Source organism: Orycteropus afer, unplaced genomic scaffold, assembly GCF_000298275.1.
Source record: "Orycteropus afer afer isolate SDZICR_OR568_19922 unplaced genomic scaffold, OryAfe1.0 scaffold00061, whole genome shotgun sequence".
Classification (NCBI taxonomy): Eukaryota; Metazoa; Chordata; class Mammalia; order Tubulidentata; family Orycteropodidae; genus Orycteropus; species Orycteropus afer.
In genome coordinates this window covers 1,443,470-1,458,526 of record NW_006921648.1, presented here as the reverse complement: position 1 = coordinate 1,458,526, position 15,057 = coordinate 1,443,470, and the positions used below count along the sequence as shown (strand labels likewise).

General features: G+C 62.2%; 3 protein-coding genes across 3 annotated transcripts; all 3 read right to left on the bottom strand.

The window, feature by feature from the left end:
* Positions 1 to 16: 16 nt before the first annotated feature.
* Positions 17 to 2,314, bottom strand: ELOB (elongin B). The gene is made up of 4 exons (XM_007939684.1): positions 2,228 to 2,314; positions 1,973 to 2,107; positions 727 to 832; positions 17 to 129 (listed from the first exon to the last, which is right to left on the bottom strand). The coding sequence occupies exons 1-4, from the start codon at positions 2,312 to 2,314 to the stop codon at positions 17 to 19; spliced, it is 441 nt and encodes a 146-aa protein (XP_007937875.1).
* Positions 2,315 to 5,691: 3,377 nt separating this feature from the next.
* LOC103196028 (serine protease 33-like) lies at positions 5,692 to 7,560 on the bottom strand. Its single transcript, XM_007939683.1, has 6 exons — positions 7,515 to 7,560; positions 7,216 to 7,242; positions 6,962 to 7,124; positions 6,558 to 6,829; positions 5,970 to 6,139; positions 5,692 to 5,850 (listed from the first exon to the last, which is right to left on the bottom strand). Exons 1-6 carry the CDS (start codon positions 7,558 to 7,560, stop codon positions 5,692 to 5,694), a joined length of 837 nt encoding a protein of 278 aa, XP_007937874.1.
* Positions 7,561 to 10,324: 2,764 nt separating this feature from the next.
* Positions 10,325 to 15,057, bottom strand: LOC103196027 (testisin-like; the record flags this gene model as incomplete). Its single annotated transcript, XM_042780788.1, has 6 exons — positions 10,325 to 10,561; positions 11,650 to 11,804; positions 13,069 to 13,352; positions 14,474 to 14,639; positions 14,784 to 14,810; positions 14,919 to 15,057. Coding segments are annotated over 6 exons (1,008 nt in total), but the record flags the coding sequence as incomplete, so codon positions are not given.

Genomic DNA, 15,057 nt, shown 5'->3' with positions numbered 1-15,057 from the left:
GGGGGGTGGCCAGCCCTCACTGCACGGCTTGCTCGTTGGCACTGCTCCCAGAGTCCTGAGGCTTCATGACATCAGGTAGCTCGGGTGGGCTGGAGAAGGGTTCGATCCGGAGCGCCTCAAACGAGTCATCTGTTGGGGGAAAGCCACTTAGACTGGCAGCCCTCCCTTGGCCCACTGAAGAGCACCCTGTAGGGTGTTAAGTAGTGGGCAGGAGACTGCACCTCTCCGCCCTGGTCCTAGTGACTCTATGCAAGATGAGCCAGCTACCCACAGGCCAGGCCCACAGCTGGGCGGACACTTGTCAAGCTCCATGTAAGTTCTCAAGAGAGAACTCAACCTCCCTTCCCTTTTTTGGGGATGTCTACCACTCCCTCTCCCAGTCTTCCCAAGTCTCAAGTGTACAGGGAGCCTTGGTGAGGAGGGATGCTGCCAGGGAGCCTGCCTGGACTCCTCCTGGGCCTCGGATCCACGTCTGCAAAACGGTGACAGCAGGGCCGGCTCCTAGCTGCTGACAGGACAACGGGCTAACGCCAGGTCTCTATGGAAACCTGCCATGAATTTGAGCTGGGGGTCTTTAAATCTGCTGGGAAACAGGCCTCAATTTCTACGGGACCTCTGGTTTGCTGCTTGTTTTTTTTGGGGAAACGCCATGTGGCACAGGACAACCCCTGTGGTTTGGGGCTGGGAAGACCCTTTCTTGGGCTGCGCCTGCCCACACCCCCTCACCTGCCCGGAAGGCCAGCCCCACCGTGGCAGGGGCCTGGGGCCGTGCAGTCTGACTGGTGAAGCCACACTCGCCCAGCGTCTTGGTGTCCTCTAGGAGCTGGTCGTCCTGAGGGAAGAGGCAAGGGCTCAGAGAGGGGCCCAGGTGGGGCAAGTAGCCAACCGCGCCACGAAGTCAGGGACAGGAAAGGCGGTGACCCAAGTGTTTCCCAGGACCACTCAGAGCAGATGAATCAGGCCGACTCGGGGATGCCGTCCCAGACTTTACAAATTAGAATCGACTCTAATCAGGGGCCCTGGATTCGGTGTTTTTCCAGACTCTGCAGGTGACTAATTCCAAGAGCCCTTGACCGAGCCTGGGAACAGGCACCTGGGTTTGACTCTCAGCTCTGCCACTCATCATCCATGTGATCTTGGAGAAGGTGGTTGGCCTTCCTGATGCCAAAGCTCCTCACCGGTAAATCGAGGGTTACTGGAATTCCCACCTAACAAGGGACACGAGGCACTGAATAGGAACATGGACTGTGGGGCGGGCACCGAGGAAGGCCTTATTGCGGAGACCTCGGAAGCTGCGGCTCTCGGGGGCTGAGGGTGGAGTGTACAGAACTCGCCTCTTCCACTTCGCAGCCAGAGGCAGATCAGTGCTCTGAGATGAGGCTCGCCAATGAAACCTAAGCCTCTCTATTTATCCAAGGGTCTGCAAAGGGAAAGAGGGGCTTTTCCAACGCCGGCAGGAGTGGAGGGCGAAAGCAACGTTTCTTGGTGAACAGCTGGGGGAAACTGACTCAGCACCCTCCTTTGCCACTGTTTGGGGTTTTCCGTTTCAGGGATAACTAAGGCCCCCAGGAGTGCCCAGGGGGCGGGGCGCGATTCCGAGGGCCCGGCTGCCGAGGCTGCGAATTAAGAGCACCGGGGCTCAAAGCCCAACTCTGCCAACGACCTTGGGCTTAGTTAAGGGACCAGAGTTGGGCTGTCGAGCGCCCCCGCGACGTGGGTGGGACCGTTGCTCTGGGTAGATGCGCTGTTAGCCGGCACGCGGGGACAAGCATCCTTTACCGAGGCGTCACCGGGCGCTAGGCGCTTCCCACGCTCGGTGCCACTGAATCCGGGCAGAAGCTCCGCGAGCCCGGGGTTCGGACACGCGTCGGGGCGTCGCGCCGCTGTTTACATTACTGACAACCACCCGCGGCGCCGCGCGCCCACCCCGCCCCGGGCCTTCCGTTCCTCGGCCCGCCGGCCCGGCCCGCACCTTGTACAGCCGCTGCTCATCGGGCGGCCGCTTGAGGATGCCCTCGACGATGCGCTTCAGCTCAAACACGGTGCTCGATTCCTTGGCGTCGGTGAAGATGGTGGTCTTATGGCGCCGGATCATGAGGAACACGTCCTGGGGGCGGCAGGGCGGCGTGAGCGTGGCCCCTGGGGCTCCCCGCGCGACCTGCCGCCCCCCGCTACCCCCGCAGGCCCCCTGCCCGGACCGGCCCACCCCTCCCCCGCGCCCGCTCACCATCGCGGCGACTGCCTCTCCCCCTCGATGCGCCGGCGCGGGCGCGCTCCGCCCCGTTCCCAGCATCCCGCGCTGCTGCCCCGGCATGCCCCGCGTCCAGCGGCCCCGCCCCTCGGCCCCTCCCACCCGGCGCCGCGCGGCCCCGCGGCCGCCGCCATTTTAAGGTGGTCCGGAAGCGGCTCGCTATGTCTGGGCAACTGGCGGCCATCTCGGTGCCGGGACGCGGGGGCAGCGCCGATCGGCGGGGTGGCCTAGGTCGTGGCAGGGGAGGAGCGAGCGAGCGCGGGTGGGATGTGGTCGGGGGAGTGCCGTGCTTAGGGACCCTTTGCTTTTGGGTGTATCTGGGGCTAACTGCACACCCTAGAGGGATAGATGAAGGAAGGGTGGTTCGGACAGTCATCGGGGTTGGTAAGACGTTTGCATTGAAGTGTGCCGTGAGCTGTCAGCAAGGAGTCTGACTCATGGCTGCAGAGGCTGCCTTGGCCGCCATTTTGCGAACGTCTTTTGCTTTGGACCTTAGGGGCACCGCAATGGGAGAAAGTCGCTTTCCCCGGCACAGCTTTGGGTCTTCGTCCAGTCCAGTTCGTAGAGGTACCTACAAGGATCCTAGAAAGCTGCTGTTAGGGGCGACCTTACTGGGAAGAGGAAGTAGGGTACGGCCGGGGTTGGTGTTTGCGCCCCCAGAGGGAGGAATGGGGACGTTCCCCTGACCCCCTCTTTACTTAGCTAGGCCGGCGCTCAGAAATTTGCCCGGCTGTGCCCTTCCTCGGTGCACCCCTTCCAACAGCCGACCCATTCCCTCTTGGGCTTCGGACATTGTCTCGTCTCTCCCCAAACTGCAGTAACGTTGTTATGTGCTGCCCAGTCGTCTCCGACTCAGCGACCCTTCCTTAGGTTTCCGAGGCAGTATCGCTAGGGAAGTGGATTGCCCAACCTTCCTTCAAGGAGTGGCTGGTGGGTTTGAACCGCCATTATTTTGGTTAGCAGGCAAATGCCTTAGGCAGTATGCCACCAGAGCTCCCAAAAGAAGGTGCTTTTTAAACTGACAAACCACATCCATGGATTACAGTTTGTAAGGACCCACATTGGGTTTCCAAGGCAGTGGAAGCACATTGCCTCATCTTCCTCCCATGGGGTGGCTGGTGGGTTTGAACCACGGACCTCCTGGCTAGCAGCCGAATGCCTTACCCACAGCGCCACCAGAGCTGGGAAGGAGGGTTTTGTCTCGCTTAACCACTCCCGGGGAGAGGGTCAGCCCCAGCTGAGTCATGGTTGGGCGTGCCTCACAGAAGGCAGGCCTCTTGCACCCAGTGAGAGAGGAGGCAGCCAGTGGCCTTGGGAGCCAGACAACAGCTCTGCCAGGGTTGGGGCTGCGCTGTGAGCAGCAGGCAGAGGTCTGTCCCACCCCAAGCCTTAAGCGGGTGGTGGGAGAGCTGGAGGCAGGCTTGAGGCCCTTAACCTGAGAGCCCCTGTTTCTGCCTCCACAAGACAGATTGAAGGACAGTTTGTAGGTGCCATCGAGTGGCTGACGACTCAGCAAGCCTCCGTGCAGCGGAACAGAAGCAGGCCGGGCCCTGGACCAGCCTCCCGACAGTTGCTGTGCTGGGCTCCACCGTGGAAGCCACTGAGCCAGGGGCCATCCCTTGAAGGTCTCTTTTTCACTCAGTGCGGATTTCCAAGCTGCTGTGCTGGTTACAGTTTATTTTTTCCAGCCCTTGTCTGTCACTTTGTCATCCTGTGGTGGCAGATGCGTGGCTTTGATGCTGCAATCTGGGCCACAGGTATTTCTGGTTCCTGAAGCCCTTCCCCTCACGTGACTTTACCCCCCTCAGTGCAGGCCCTGTCCGCAGCCCCTCCGCTGCCTGACGGCCTACCTCTCTGCCTCGTCACCTGAGTGGGAGGCGGTGGCCAGGGAACTAACGGGTGGTACCGCTTCATCTCCGCACCCGAACGCACAGACGCGAAGGCCTCAGACGTGCTGCTGCCGCGGGGGAAGGGAAGGGAGGGTGCGCTGGGGACCTGCCATGTGGATCGCGCTCAGTGGGGGGTTGAATCCTTGCTCCAGGCGGCCCAACAGGCCTCCCAGAATGAGGCAAGCTGTTTGCAATTAGGGTCTTTGAAGCCCTGGCGTGGGCTGCCCACAGCCTGCAGGAGAGCAGCCAGGACCTCCCTTCTGCCCCAGGCCATATCCCTCCCTTGCACCACCCTTCCAGCCTGGCCCAGCAGTGACCTGGCTGCAGCAGTCCACTTCCCCGACTCCCCTGGGAGGAAAGACGGGCGGGCGACAAGCTACCCCACGAGGGCCGCACCTTCTGTGTTCATCTGCGCCCCTGCCCACTCCCCCACCCGTCCGTCAGTCAGCTGCAGAGACTCGGAATTTTCCTGGATACAGCCCCGCTGTACAGTTTCTCAGCCCTGCACTTCAGAAAACAGGCCCCATCAGGAAGAAGAGAGACCCAGGGGTCAGGGGCGGGGATGGGTCCAGCCTGGGGACAAGGAGATGGCAGGGAGGGGCAGGACGCCAGGGTCCCAGGCAGGAGAGGAGCACGTTTGCCTAAGACGCCGCCAAGGAACTGGGCTGGGCTCCAGACGCAGGTGGGAGGGGGTCTGGCCCTGGGGACCCTGGCCCGCCCAGAATGGATGACCAGGTCTGGCCAGGCCTTGCTGGGGGAAACGGGCAGGGGGTGCCCTGGACTGCATGGGAGAGCTGGCCCTGCAGGCTGCCCTCTCCACCCCAGGAACAGAGTACCACAAACATAGCAGCTTAAAACCACCAGTGTATGAAACCACAGCTCCGTAGCTTAGCAGTGCGGGTTCCCTGCTCACGTCTCCAGGCGAAAATCAAAATTGGGGCGGGCTGGGCTGGGCTCCTTGGAAGCATTTGGAGTGCTGTCAGAATTCACTTCCGGGCGAGTTCTGCAGGGCCAAGGGCTTCCCTGCTGGTGTCCACCAGGGACCCGTCTTCGGCCCTGGAGGCGCTCCCATTTCTTTGCCACAAGGCCCCCTCCTGTAAAGCCAGCCACAGTCTCCCTGGTGTTGAATCCCTCTCGTGCCTCAAGGCTTCCTGCTGTCCTCCGGAAAGTGGCACCAGCTGGTCTGCTCACCTCTGTGCCTGGCGCTGCCCCAGCCGGAGGGAGGAGGACAGTTCCCAGCAAGGAGGGGAGAGGGGATGTGAGCCCCTGGTCACGGGGGGTGGGGGGTGGGGGGGTGGGGGGGTGAGGGGTGGTGTGTGTGTGTGTGTGTGTGTGTGTGTGTGTCCCAGAACAGGGCTGGCAGGTTCTGAGTCCCCAGCCTCAAGGAGGAGAGGAAGTAGGATGGACAGAAGGATGGATAGGTGGCGTGGCTGCAGAAGACCCGGTAGACTTTTAAGGCCTCTCAGCCACAAGCCAAAGAGGCAGGTGAGGCGTGTGCAGGTTCCCAGAAGAGCCGGAAGCCGAGGGGCCCTAGCGGTGAGCGTTACCCAATCAGAGCCTGAGGCGAGCCAGAATCCAGGGGCTGTAAGTGGCCACATTGGTGTAGACGCCTGGCCGGTTGGGCAGGGCACAGCCCTTGCCCCAGCTCACCACGCCCACCAGGACCCAGCGCCCACTCTGCAAGCAGGTCAGGGGTCCCCCGGAGTCCCCCTGAAGGAAAAAGATTAGGGGCTGGGACACTGAGCCTGGAGGCAGAAACTCTCGGGTCCCGGATTCTAGGAGGGCAGGGTGCGGGCTGCAGGGCCGAGGCCGCCCAGGGACCCGCGCACCTGGCAGGCATCCTTGCGGCCCTGCACGTATCCGGCGCACAGGTTCCCGGGTTGTACGATGCGCTCCTCGCGTGGCACACTGGTGCCCACGTGGTAGAGGCGGTCACACGCGCGCGCGTCCAGCAATGGCACCCTGACTCCCTGCAGGGGTCGCCACTCCGGAAGTGGAACTGGGGAGAATTGGGGAAGCTAGAGGAACTACAGAGCGGGTGGCGTAGTGCCTAAGGCATTTATTTGGCTGCTAAGCAGAAGGTTGGCGGTTCAAACCCATGAGCCACTCCGCGGAAGGAAGACTGGGCAATCTAATTCCGTAAAGATTTAAAGAGGAGTCGTTATGAGGAATTGATGGCACTGAGTTTGCTTTGTTTTTTTCAGGAGGACCGAGGAAAGCACGGGTCGGGGAGTGTGGCAGAAGCCTGCGTGCCTCCCTGTCCCATTGGGAGTGGGACTGGGCTCCCGGCACTCACGCTGGGTCCAGGGGGGGTTGGGAGCTGGGATTCGGCAGAGGGAAGTGAGTGGCGCGGCACGTGGTAGGGCCTGCAGGCCCCTTCGGATGGATCTCCCTGCGCCCGCCCCGTCGAGCCTCACCTCCAGGCCGCAGGCTGCCCCAGCCGGTGACCCAGCACGCGGTGCCGAAAGGCGGGCGAGCGCCGGGCGCGGGCAGGCAGACGGGCTGGACTCGGGTGCCCAGGACCACGGGATGGCGCAGCTGCAGCAGCGCCAGGTCGCCGCGGGCCGCGTCCTCGGAGTAGTCCGGGGGCCGCAGCACGCGGCGCACGGGCGCCGAGAGCGCGCGGGGCTCGGTGGGGCCCAGGCTCAGTGCTCCCAGGCGCACGCGGTACTCGGACGGCAGCGCCCGCCTGCTGGGTAACAGTGACGGCGGCGACTGGTAGCACCCGGACCGCGTCGCCGCCACCCCACGCCTCCGCCAGGTGGCGTCCCCTCCCCTGCTTCACCGAGCCCGAGGGCGATGGGGCGCGCCCCCTGCCGACCTGGCGAAGCAGTGCGCCGCCGTCAGCACCCACTGCGGGGCGACCAGCGAGCCCCCGCACACGTGCGCCCCGCGGTGCTGGATGCTCGCCTGCCACGGCCACTCTCCGTCCCGGGCGTCCCGGCCCCCCACGATCCGGCTGGACACGCGGGGCTGCCCGCAGGCTGCAGGAGACAAGTGGGGCCGAGGGTGGGGGAGGACTGGGTCCCCGGGCGGGGAGGGAGGGCGGGGCAGCCAGGCGCCAGGCTTTCTTACCTGTGGTTTCCCGGGTCCTGGCAGCTCCTGGAGAAGGAAGCCAGTACACTGGATTATGGGGTTTGGTGTCAGGTATCGCGCGGGGCGGAGGGGGGTCAGAGATTAGGAATGAGGGTGGCTGCCACTGGTGCGGTGACTTCGTGGCAGGCTCTGTGCGACCGTCACCTGCTTTAACCCTCCCCAGACCCTATATGCTCACGACGCGCAGACAGGCACCCGGGGTCTAGAGAGCCCAGGATCAGTGGCAGAGAGGGGCAGGGTCTCCGTGGCCAGCCCTCCCAGTCCCCGTCCCCACTCACCCAGCAGCAGTAGGAGCAGGACCTGGTGGCCTGATACCCTACTCATTCTGTCTTTAGGGTGGAGCTGGGGAAGGGTGGCACCGTTCAGGGCTTGGACCCCAGCCTGGAACCAGCAGAGGTCAGAAGACGAAGGATGCTGGCCCCAGCAGCAGTGTCCAGAGCCCCTCTGTCTGCCCTCAGCTCCTGGTCCGGACCTCCTCCTGTGGCCCAGGCCCCCTGTGCAGGCCGCCGGCCACCACTCCGGCTAAATACGCAGCTTCGGCCTCATGACCCCCTCCCCGCCACCCCCATCCACTCCACTGTTTCCGCTGCTGCACAGCTGACCTTAGGCCCCAGGCAGCCACGGCCCCTGGCAGCCCCTGTGCCCGTTCTCACCTTCCCACCTGGTGCACTGCCGGCTGACTGGGTGAGGGGCGGGCCTGGGGGCTTAAAGGGCCGGGAGGGGGCGGAGGCCCAGCGGGGCCAGGGGTGTGGGCGTGCCTTCGGTTTCACCTGCCCAACCTGGAACAAAGATGCTTTCAGCCGGGCTTTTGGACCTGCAGGAAAGGGATGTCTGAGTTTTTCTTTTTTAATGTTTATTGTGATTTGGGTGAAAGTTAACCAAGCAAATTCATTTTCCATACAGCAGTTCGTACACATTTTATTTCATGACATTGACTGCAATTCCCTACAGAGTAGCAGCTCTCTTCCCACTTCCTCCCCATAGTTACCTCTTCCCTGAGTCCTTCCCTCCCATGCACTCCTGCCCCCCCCCCAGCTGTCTCCCTGTGCATACACTGCCCTTCTATTCTCCCACGAGTGATCTCTCCAAGGCCTGTGTCTACCTGATGTAAATGTTCAGCTCTTATGCCTGTCTATTGTTTGGCTGGAAGCCACAGGAGTGGGTTCAATTCCAGACCTGAAGGGGAACGAGGGACCATAGTCTCAGGGGTCTCCCTGGCTCCATCAGGCCAGCAAACCTGGTTTTTTTTTTTTTTTTTTCAATGATTTTGAGTTTTGTTCCAGATACCTGAGTTTTTCAGAGGAAGCCTGGCTAGGGCCACGGTGCTGGGATCTGGGGTGGGAGCCCAGGTCTGGGGCGGCAGGGTGGCGAGGTGGCTGTGGTCGGGCCCGGAAGCTCTGGGAAGGGTCCTTAGCAGCTCAGCTCCAAGCCAGAGCCGGGCTCCCTGCTTGCTGGGCCCCTGGACCTCGTGGGTGGTACGGTTCTGTGCAGAAAGTGCCAGCCTGAGGCTGCACACCACGATCCCGGGGCTGGGCAGCGCAAAGTGGAGAAGGGCCGTTTCCAAGCTGGTGGCACCCCTGTGCAACTGGAGGCAGGAGCAGACCTGAATTCGGGGGACAGTTCTACGCAAAGCCAGGCTGCTGGTGTAGGACGAGGCCGGAGGACCTGGGGACAGGGCAGGGACTGCCCTCCTCTCTTGGGGCCAAGACGGACTGGGTCCGGGTGATGCCCTGCGTGCTCAGTCCCTTCTCAGGTCACGCCAGTGTCCTGAGCTCCCTGTGGTCCCTGGATTCTGCGCGCACCGTGTCTGCTACCCAGAAGGCCCTCTGCCTCATCACCCCCCCCATCCTCCCTCAGCCCTCTGGGTCATCACCTTCCCTGTGGGGGCTTCAGAGCTCCCTGCCTGGGCTGGACCTCCTCTGTGGTTTGACGTGTGTTGGAGGTTGGGGCACATCTGTCCGCTTCTCCTGCACGAGAGAGGAAAGGACCTGTCCCCAGTGCTCAGAACAGAGCCCAGAGCAGAGCGGGGCCTGAGGGTGTGTTTGGGAGGGAGGGCGGGTGACCTGGTTTGGCAGCGGGGGGCAGCAGGCTGAGGGCCGGGCAGAGATCCAGCCCTCACGTGGATGCAGATGGAGGGGGCAGCCTCAGGCACCCTTGCCGTCCCCTCTGTCCACCTCTCCCCGGGCCATGGCCTCGGAGTCAGGCTGCAGCCCGGCAGGCTCCAGGGTCAGCAGGGAGGTGGGGAGGGGCTGCATATTCTGGGAGAGGAGAGGAGGGGTGCAGAGACAGCTTCTCATGGCCCCGCACCCTTCCCCCCCCCCCAGCCCATGGGTTCACACACTTGGCACTCCTGTGAAAATGTTTTAGTGCACTGGACGGACTACTAGGACCCTGCTGGCACCTCGCACACTCATGGTCATGGTCCTTTCCCCAAGGCTTCACCTGGACCTCCTCGGGTGAAGGGGCTGAGTCCGTGACCCCAGGGCAGCCTCCACCCCGGGGGTGTCAAGGGAGAAACAGATCCCCCACCCATCCTCCAGGGGGCACTGCTGAAATGCTCTGCACCGGGCTTCTCAGTGGGTGGTGCGCTGTGCGTCAAGTGCTACGTGGCGACCTTTGTGTACTCAGCTGCCATTTCTTCCTCCCCGGCCACATGTCCCCTTTCTTCACCTGTGCTTCCTGGGATCACCCCAATAAAGCATGCTCATCCCAGCCAGGCCCAGGGTTGCCTTTAGGGGAACCGTAGTCAGAGCAGGAGTTTGTGGCATCTGTGCGTGTGGGACCCCACCGAGTTAATCTCCCACAAATGATCCTTCTGATCAAACTGACCAGAGGGGTCTGCTCTCAGCATCCAAACCCTGAAAAGACTGGGCTGGGAGGGCCAGGCCTGGCGGGTGGACTGGAGGGAGCCACAAGGCATCAAGTTCAAGAAGGTCCTGTGTTTATTAGCCAAGAGGACAGAGCAACAGAGGGACGCCAGCTGAGCAGTGCTTTCTTCTTATTTACTGCTGCGATCTGTCCAAGCTCTTCTCCGGGAAGGTCCGGAGCCGTGCCCGCTCCGCGGCCCCCACGCTGGGGCTCCGTGGGCTCAGGCCGGCCACAGGAGCGGGGGCGCCCGCAGCAGAACCAGGAGGAGCAGAGGCGAGGAGGTGTCCGTCCTAGCCAGACTATGGTCCATCAGCTCCTGCATCCACCGGAAGTGCTCACTGACGTTGGTGTAGATGCCGGGCCGGTTTGGGCGGCCGCAGCCCACGCCCCAGCTCACGACTCCGACCTGGTACCACACGCTGCTCACTTCGCAGACCAGCGGGCCGCCCGAGTCACCCTGGGGAGCAGCGGGTATGAGCCCGGGTGGGGGCACCGTGGGGCGGTGCAGGACCAGGGGAGAGGCCCGAGGGCAGGGGGCTGAACCCCCTGGGACTGGTGTGGGGTGCAGTTCATGGGAGACCAGGGGCAGGTGGCCCACAGTGGGGCAGTAAGGGCTCAACTGGTTTCCAAAACGAACTCCGTCCAGGACGGGAGTGAAGCTGGGGGAGGAGGGTGGGGCCATTCTCAAAGCGGCATCTTTGCCACCCACTGGATTGCCAGCACGAACCGTGCCGCCCCAGATGGTATGCTGGAACCAGCGCCTCCTGGGGCTGCCGCGAGGATTAGCGAGGAACCATCATGGGGGGTGGGTAGGGGTAGGGGTGGAGAAGTGGGGTGGGCGGAACCCTCTTAGTCACTAAAGCCTTGAGACTGGAGGAATGCCCGAGACCATCGCCCCAAAATACTCTTTCAACCTTGAACTCGTCCCTGAGGTCGCCTTTTAGCTGAACAGTAGTAGTTGTTGTTGTCGTTATGTGCCGTTGAGTCGGCCCTGACTCATAGCGATCCCTCCTTGGGTTTCCCAGGCAGTATCACTACGGAAGTAGGATTGCCTAACCTTCCTTCCGAGGAGTGGCTGGTGGGTTTGAACCGCGAGCCTTCTGGTTAGCAGTCAAGTGCCTTAGGCACTATGCTACCAGAGCTCCTACAGTAGAGTGACTCACAAAGTCACATCCTGGTGAGCATGGGGCCCTTTTAAGAAACAACCTACGAGACCAAACTGCCAACAATGACTTTAGAACAAAGACGAGACTATAAAGGAGCCAGGAGACTAGATGAATGGAAACAGGACAACCAGAACGGCAGTAATGAGAAGGTGTGCCCACATGCAGGCTGTGACCATATCACTGGGCAATCTGATTGTGCAGAACCTGTGGAACAGGAACCTGAACTGCTGGGTAAGCCTTCACCAAAAACACAATAAATATGATTTTTTTCTGAAAAAGGGCTGCTGGTGAGTTTTATGAAAACCATGGGGCCGGCCAGCTGGGGGGGCGAGTGAGGGTGCCTCTTGGGCCGTGTGGGGGTGCTGGGTGGGGCACTCACGTTGCAGGCGTCTTTGCTCCCGTCCTCTGTGCCTGCACAGACCATGTCGCCCCAGATGAAGGAGCGGAAATCAGGCCGGCGATAGAGGTGGTTACACATGGTGTTGTTGATAATGGAGATCTGGGTTTCCTGGAGGTTGTAGGGGGGCTCCAGTGCTGTTGGGGGCCAGGGGACAGAGAAGTCAGCTGAGACTCTGAGTGCAGGGTGGGCGGTGGGACACCCCCAGGGCTGGGGCGGGGCTCTCGTCCCCAGCTCTCACGGGCACCCACACCTCAGGGGCACTCAGCAGTGCCACGGAGCGCCCGAGGGTGGACAGGCTGTGCCAGCTCTGCCCAAGACGTGGTCTCCTGATCTGTAAATGGCAGGATGGCCCCTGCCCGAGCCAGCAGGGGACCCCCGGCCACGGCGTGCACTGGAGGGGCCGCACGCTGGGGTGTGGCGGATGGCGAGGTCTGGCTGCAGGGTCCAGGCCCAGGCAGACAGAGTTGTACCCACTCACCCTTTGCAGTGCTCATACCTTGTGCAGGCCTATGTGAGCACTTACATGTTCCCTCTAACTCTAGGGGGAGGCAGATTTAGCAGGGAGTCCTCCCTAATTCCAGCTGTGTGACCTCGGGAACGTCTCTCTCCCTCTCGGAGCCAGTGACACCTCTCTATTTATTAGTCCTGGGCCCTCATAGCTCACTAAACATCAGTTTCACCGTCTAGAAAATGGGTATAAAAACATTCCCAACCCGACCTCACTCTAAAGTGAGTTCTGGGAGGAGCAGAGAGTTGGCTTTGATCACTCCTGGCGCCCAGAACGATAGGGCCTGGTGGGCAGGCGGCAGGCAGCAGCTCTAGCCGTGGTCATTCTAGGGAAGCTGGGATGGGTCACGGGAGCACGGGGCAGGGGTCACTGCAGGCAAAGGAGGGTGCCCATCAGAATGCAGGCCTCAGGGTCCTTGGGGCATTTGTGCTGAGAGATGACCAGGTGTCAGGTCCCTGCCAGCCTGGGGGCTGACGGAGCAATGGGCTCCAACTTCCAGGGAAGTCGAGGTGAACTAGGGCAGACACAGAGAGCAGGAGGGAGCCGCGGGACTCGGGGTGGGGGCACCCCGAATTTAACTGCAATGTATGCATGAAAAAACGAACACCTGTGGTCTCCCTGACAGGCCCCGAAATCCCCATCCCCGCTTTTACAGAGCGAGAAACAGGCTGGGGTGCGGCGCTGGGCTGAGCTGGCCACCCCTCCAAGGCATGCTGCTGCCCACATACTCTGTGGAGGGACACGAGACCAGCAGGTGAGGGGGGAAGCGGGGTGGGCCAGCGGGAGGCCCAGGGGCGCCTGAGCACCCCAGAGAGGCTGCGGGGGCTGGAGTGGCTGGACGAGTGGACGCGGACAGCACCCCAACCCCCACGCTCGTCCCCTCGCCTCACTTTTACGCTCTTGGATCTTCCCCCAGCCGGTCACCCAGCAGTCAGTCCTGTTCTGGAACCTCTCGGTGGAGTCCACGACACAGACGGGCTGGATGTACTTTCTGTAGGTGACGGAGGACGACAGCTTCAACAGGGCGATGTCAAAGGGTGAATACCCTTGAAACTTGGGGTTCAGCACGATCTTCTCCACCCGGTAACGGTTGTAGTAGGCCCGCAGGTTCAGGAAAGATGGCTGCGCAGTTCGCTCCCCAAACTGCACACTCCAGTCTGATGGATCCCTGGACCTGGCCGAGGAGGGCGTGGTCAGGGGCCTGCCACCGGGGACCTGCCTCTCCAGGGGACATGAGGGAAAACTCTGGGGTTGCCACGACTTGCTTGTCTGTGTCTGAGAGGCAGACCTTCTGGGAGTCCTTGGGTGGGCCAAAGGGTCCCCTGTGGAAATGGCAGGAGCCCAGAGAGGCCACACCCGCTTCAGAACCTGAGGTTCAGGGGCACTGAGCAGGAAGGTGGGCGCCTTCCCCAGCGTCTGCTGCGGCCAGTCACTCAGCCAGTCTCTGCCTCGGAGAGCCCTCTAACTCCAATACTCCCTGCCATCAAGTTGGTTCTGACTCACAGCAACCCCTCCTTGGGTTTCCAAGGCAGTATCTCTATGGAAGCAGATTGCCTGACCTTCCTTCCGAGGAGTGGCTGGTGGGTTTGAACCACCAGCCTTCTGGTCAGCAGACAAATGCCTTAGGCACTACACCACCAAAGGTCCCAAAGAGCTTGCTAGGACAGCTAAAGTGGGGGAGTGCTCCAGGGGACCCCAACGTGTCAAAGCCGCTTTCCTGAGGAGCCACCCCACCAGGCACCTGCTTCCCCACCTGCGTTCCAGGTGCCTGCGGTGGAATCACTGAGGATTACCCAGTAAGCAAGGTAGACACACTGCCTTATGGTGAAACTCACGTGAAACTTCACTGTAGACTAGGAAGGGGCATGGTGAGCTTCCGTTTACCTGGCTGACTTTGATTGTGTAGGAAGGTGCTGTGGGGTCAAGAGAGAGACAGATGCCGGCCCCACCTAGATGCAGAATCTCTGATGTGCTGAAATGGGAGATTGTTCGCTACAGATAAGGTAGCACAAGCAAGCCGGTGCTTACTGGCATATTGGGTAAGCCGACACTGGATGGAACGGATAAGGAAAAGGATAGTGGTGCCATCTGTTTACAGCTAAAACACCGCGCGCACAGATGTGCATGGATAGGTTCTGGAAGAACATTCTGGAAGAGACCCTATGGCTCCCTCTAGGGGCACCAGTGGGAACTCGGGTGTAACCGACTACAGCCAGGCCCGGGGCTCAAAGGACGCCAGGGCCGCGCCCCCGTGCAACCGCGGAGCGCGCGCCCGGGACCCGCCCGCAGACTCACTGTTGGAAGCAGTGCGCGGCTGTGAGCGCCCAGCGGTGGCTGAGCAGGCTGGCTCCGCACCGGTGGTTTCTCTGCCAGCGAAGGCTGCCCTGCCACGGCCAGAAGCCGCGCCCTGCGTCCTGGCCTCCCACCACGCGCGCCTCGATGTTCCGGAGTCCGCAGGGCGCTGGGACCGACAGACGGAAAGGCGGCTGAACTCGAGGGACGCGCAGAGCAAAGGCGCTCTTCCCGCGTCCTAGCGGGGAGGAGGACCACCCTCGCCCGCCCCTTAACTTGCAGGCCCGCCCCTGCCCCCCTGCCCTTTACCTACTCGTGAGCACGTTCCACGTCCCTGAACCTGGGGGGGGGGGGCAGGCGGAGAGAAGAAAGGTGAGGGGCCCTTACGTGGGCACTGATGCTCAGCCCAGGGGCCCTGCGCCACGAGGCGTGCGACCCGGGCGCTTACCTGCAGTCGGGGTCACTAGGTCGCCATCCGGCCCCTTTGGGGGAAGTTGAGAAGGTGTGGACCCCTGGGTCCCCACATCCGGCCCGAGCTGGCCCAGCCCCGCGAGCCCGGCCCGGGACCACAGCAGCCACAGCAGCAG

Bases quoted from the DNA above. Each gene is read 5' to 3' on its own strand.
- ELOB (XM_007939684.1), bottom strand. From the start codon at position 2,314: ATGCCGGGGCAGCAGCGCGGGATGCTGGGAACGGGGCGGAGCGCGCCC. The intron at 2,108-2,227 runs GTGAGCGGGCGC...TGCCGCCCCCAG, and splicing joins GAGAGGCAGTCGCCGCGATG to GACGTGTTCCTCATGATCCG. The intron at 833-1,972 runs GTGCGGGCCGGG...CTCTTCCCTCAG, and splicing joins ATGAGCAGCGGCTGTACAAG to GACGACCAGCTCCTAGAGGA.
- LOC103196028 (XM_007939683.1), bottom strand. From the start codon at position 7,560: ATGAGTAGGGTATCAGGCCACCAGGTCCTGCTCCTACTGCTGCTGG. The intron at 7,243-7,514 runs GTGAGTGGGGAC...TTCCTTCTCCAG, and splicing joins CCTGCTCCTACTGCTGCTGG to GAGCTGCCAGGACCCGGGAA. The intron at 5,851-5,969 runs GTGCGCGGGTCC...TTTTTCCTTCAG, and splicing joins GCCGCAAGGATGCCTGCCAG to GGGGACTCCGGGGGACCCCT.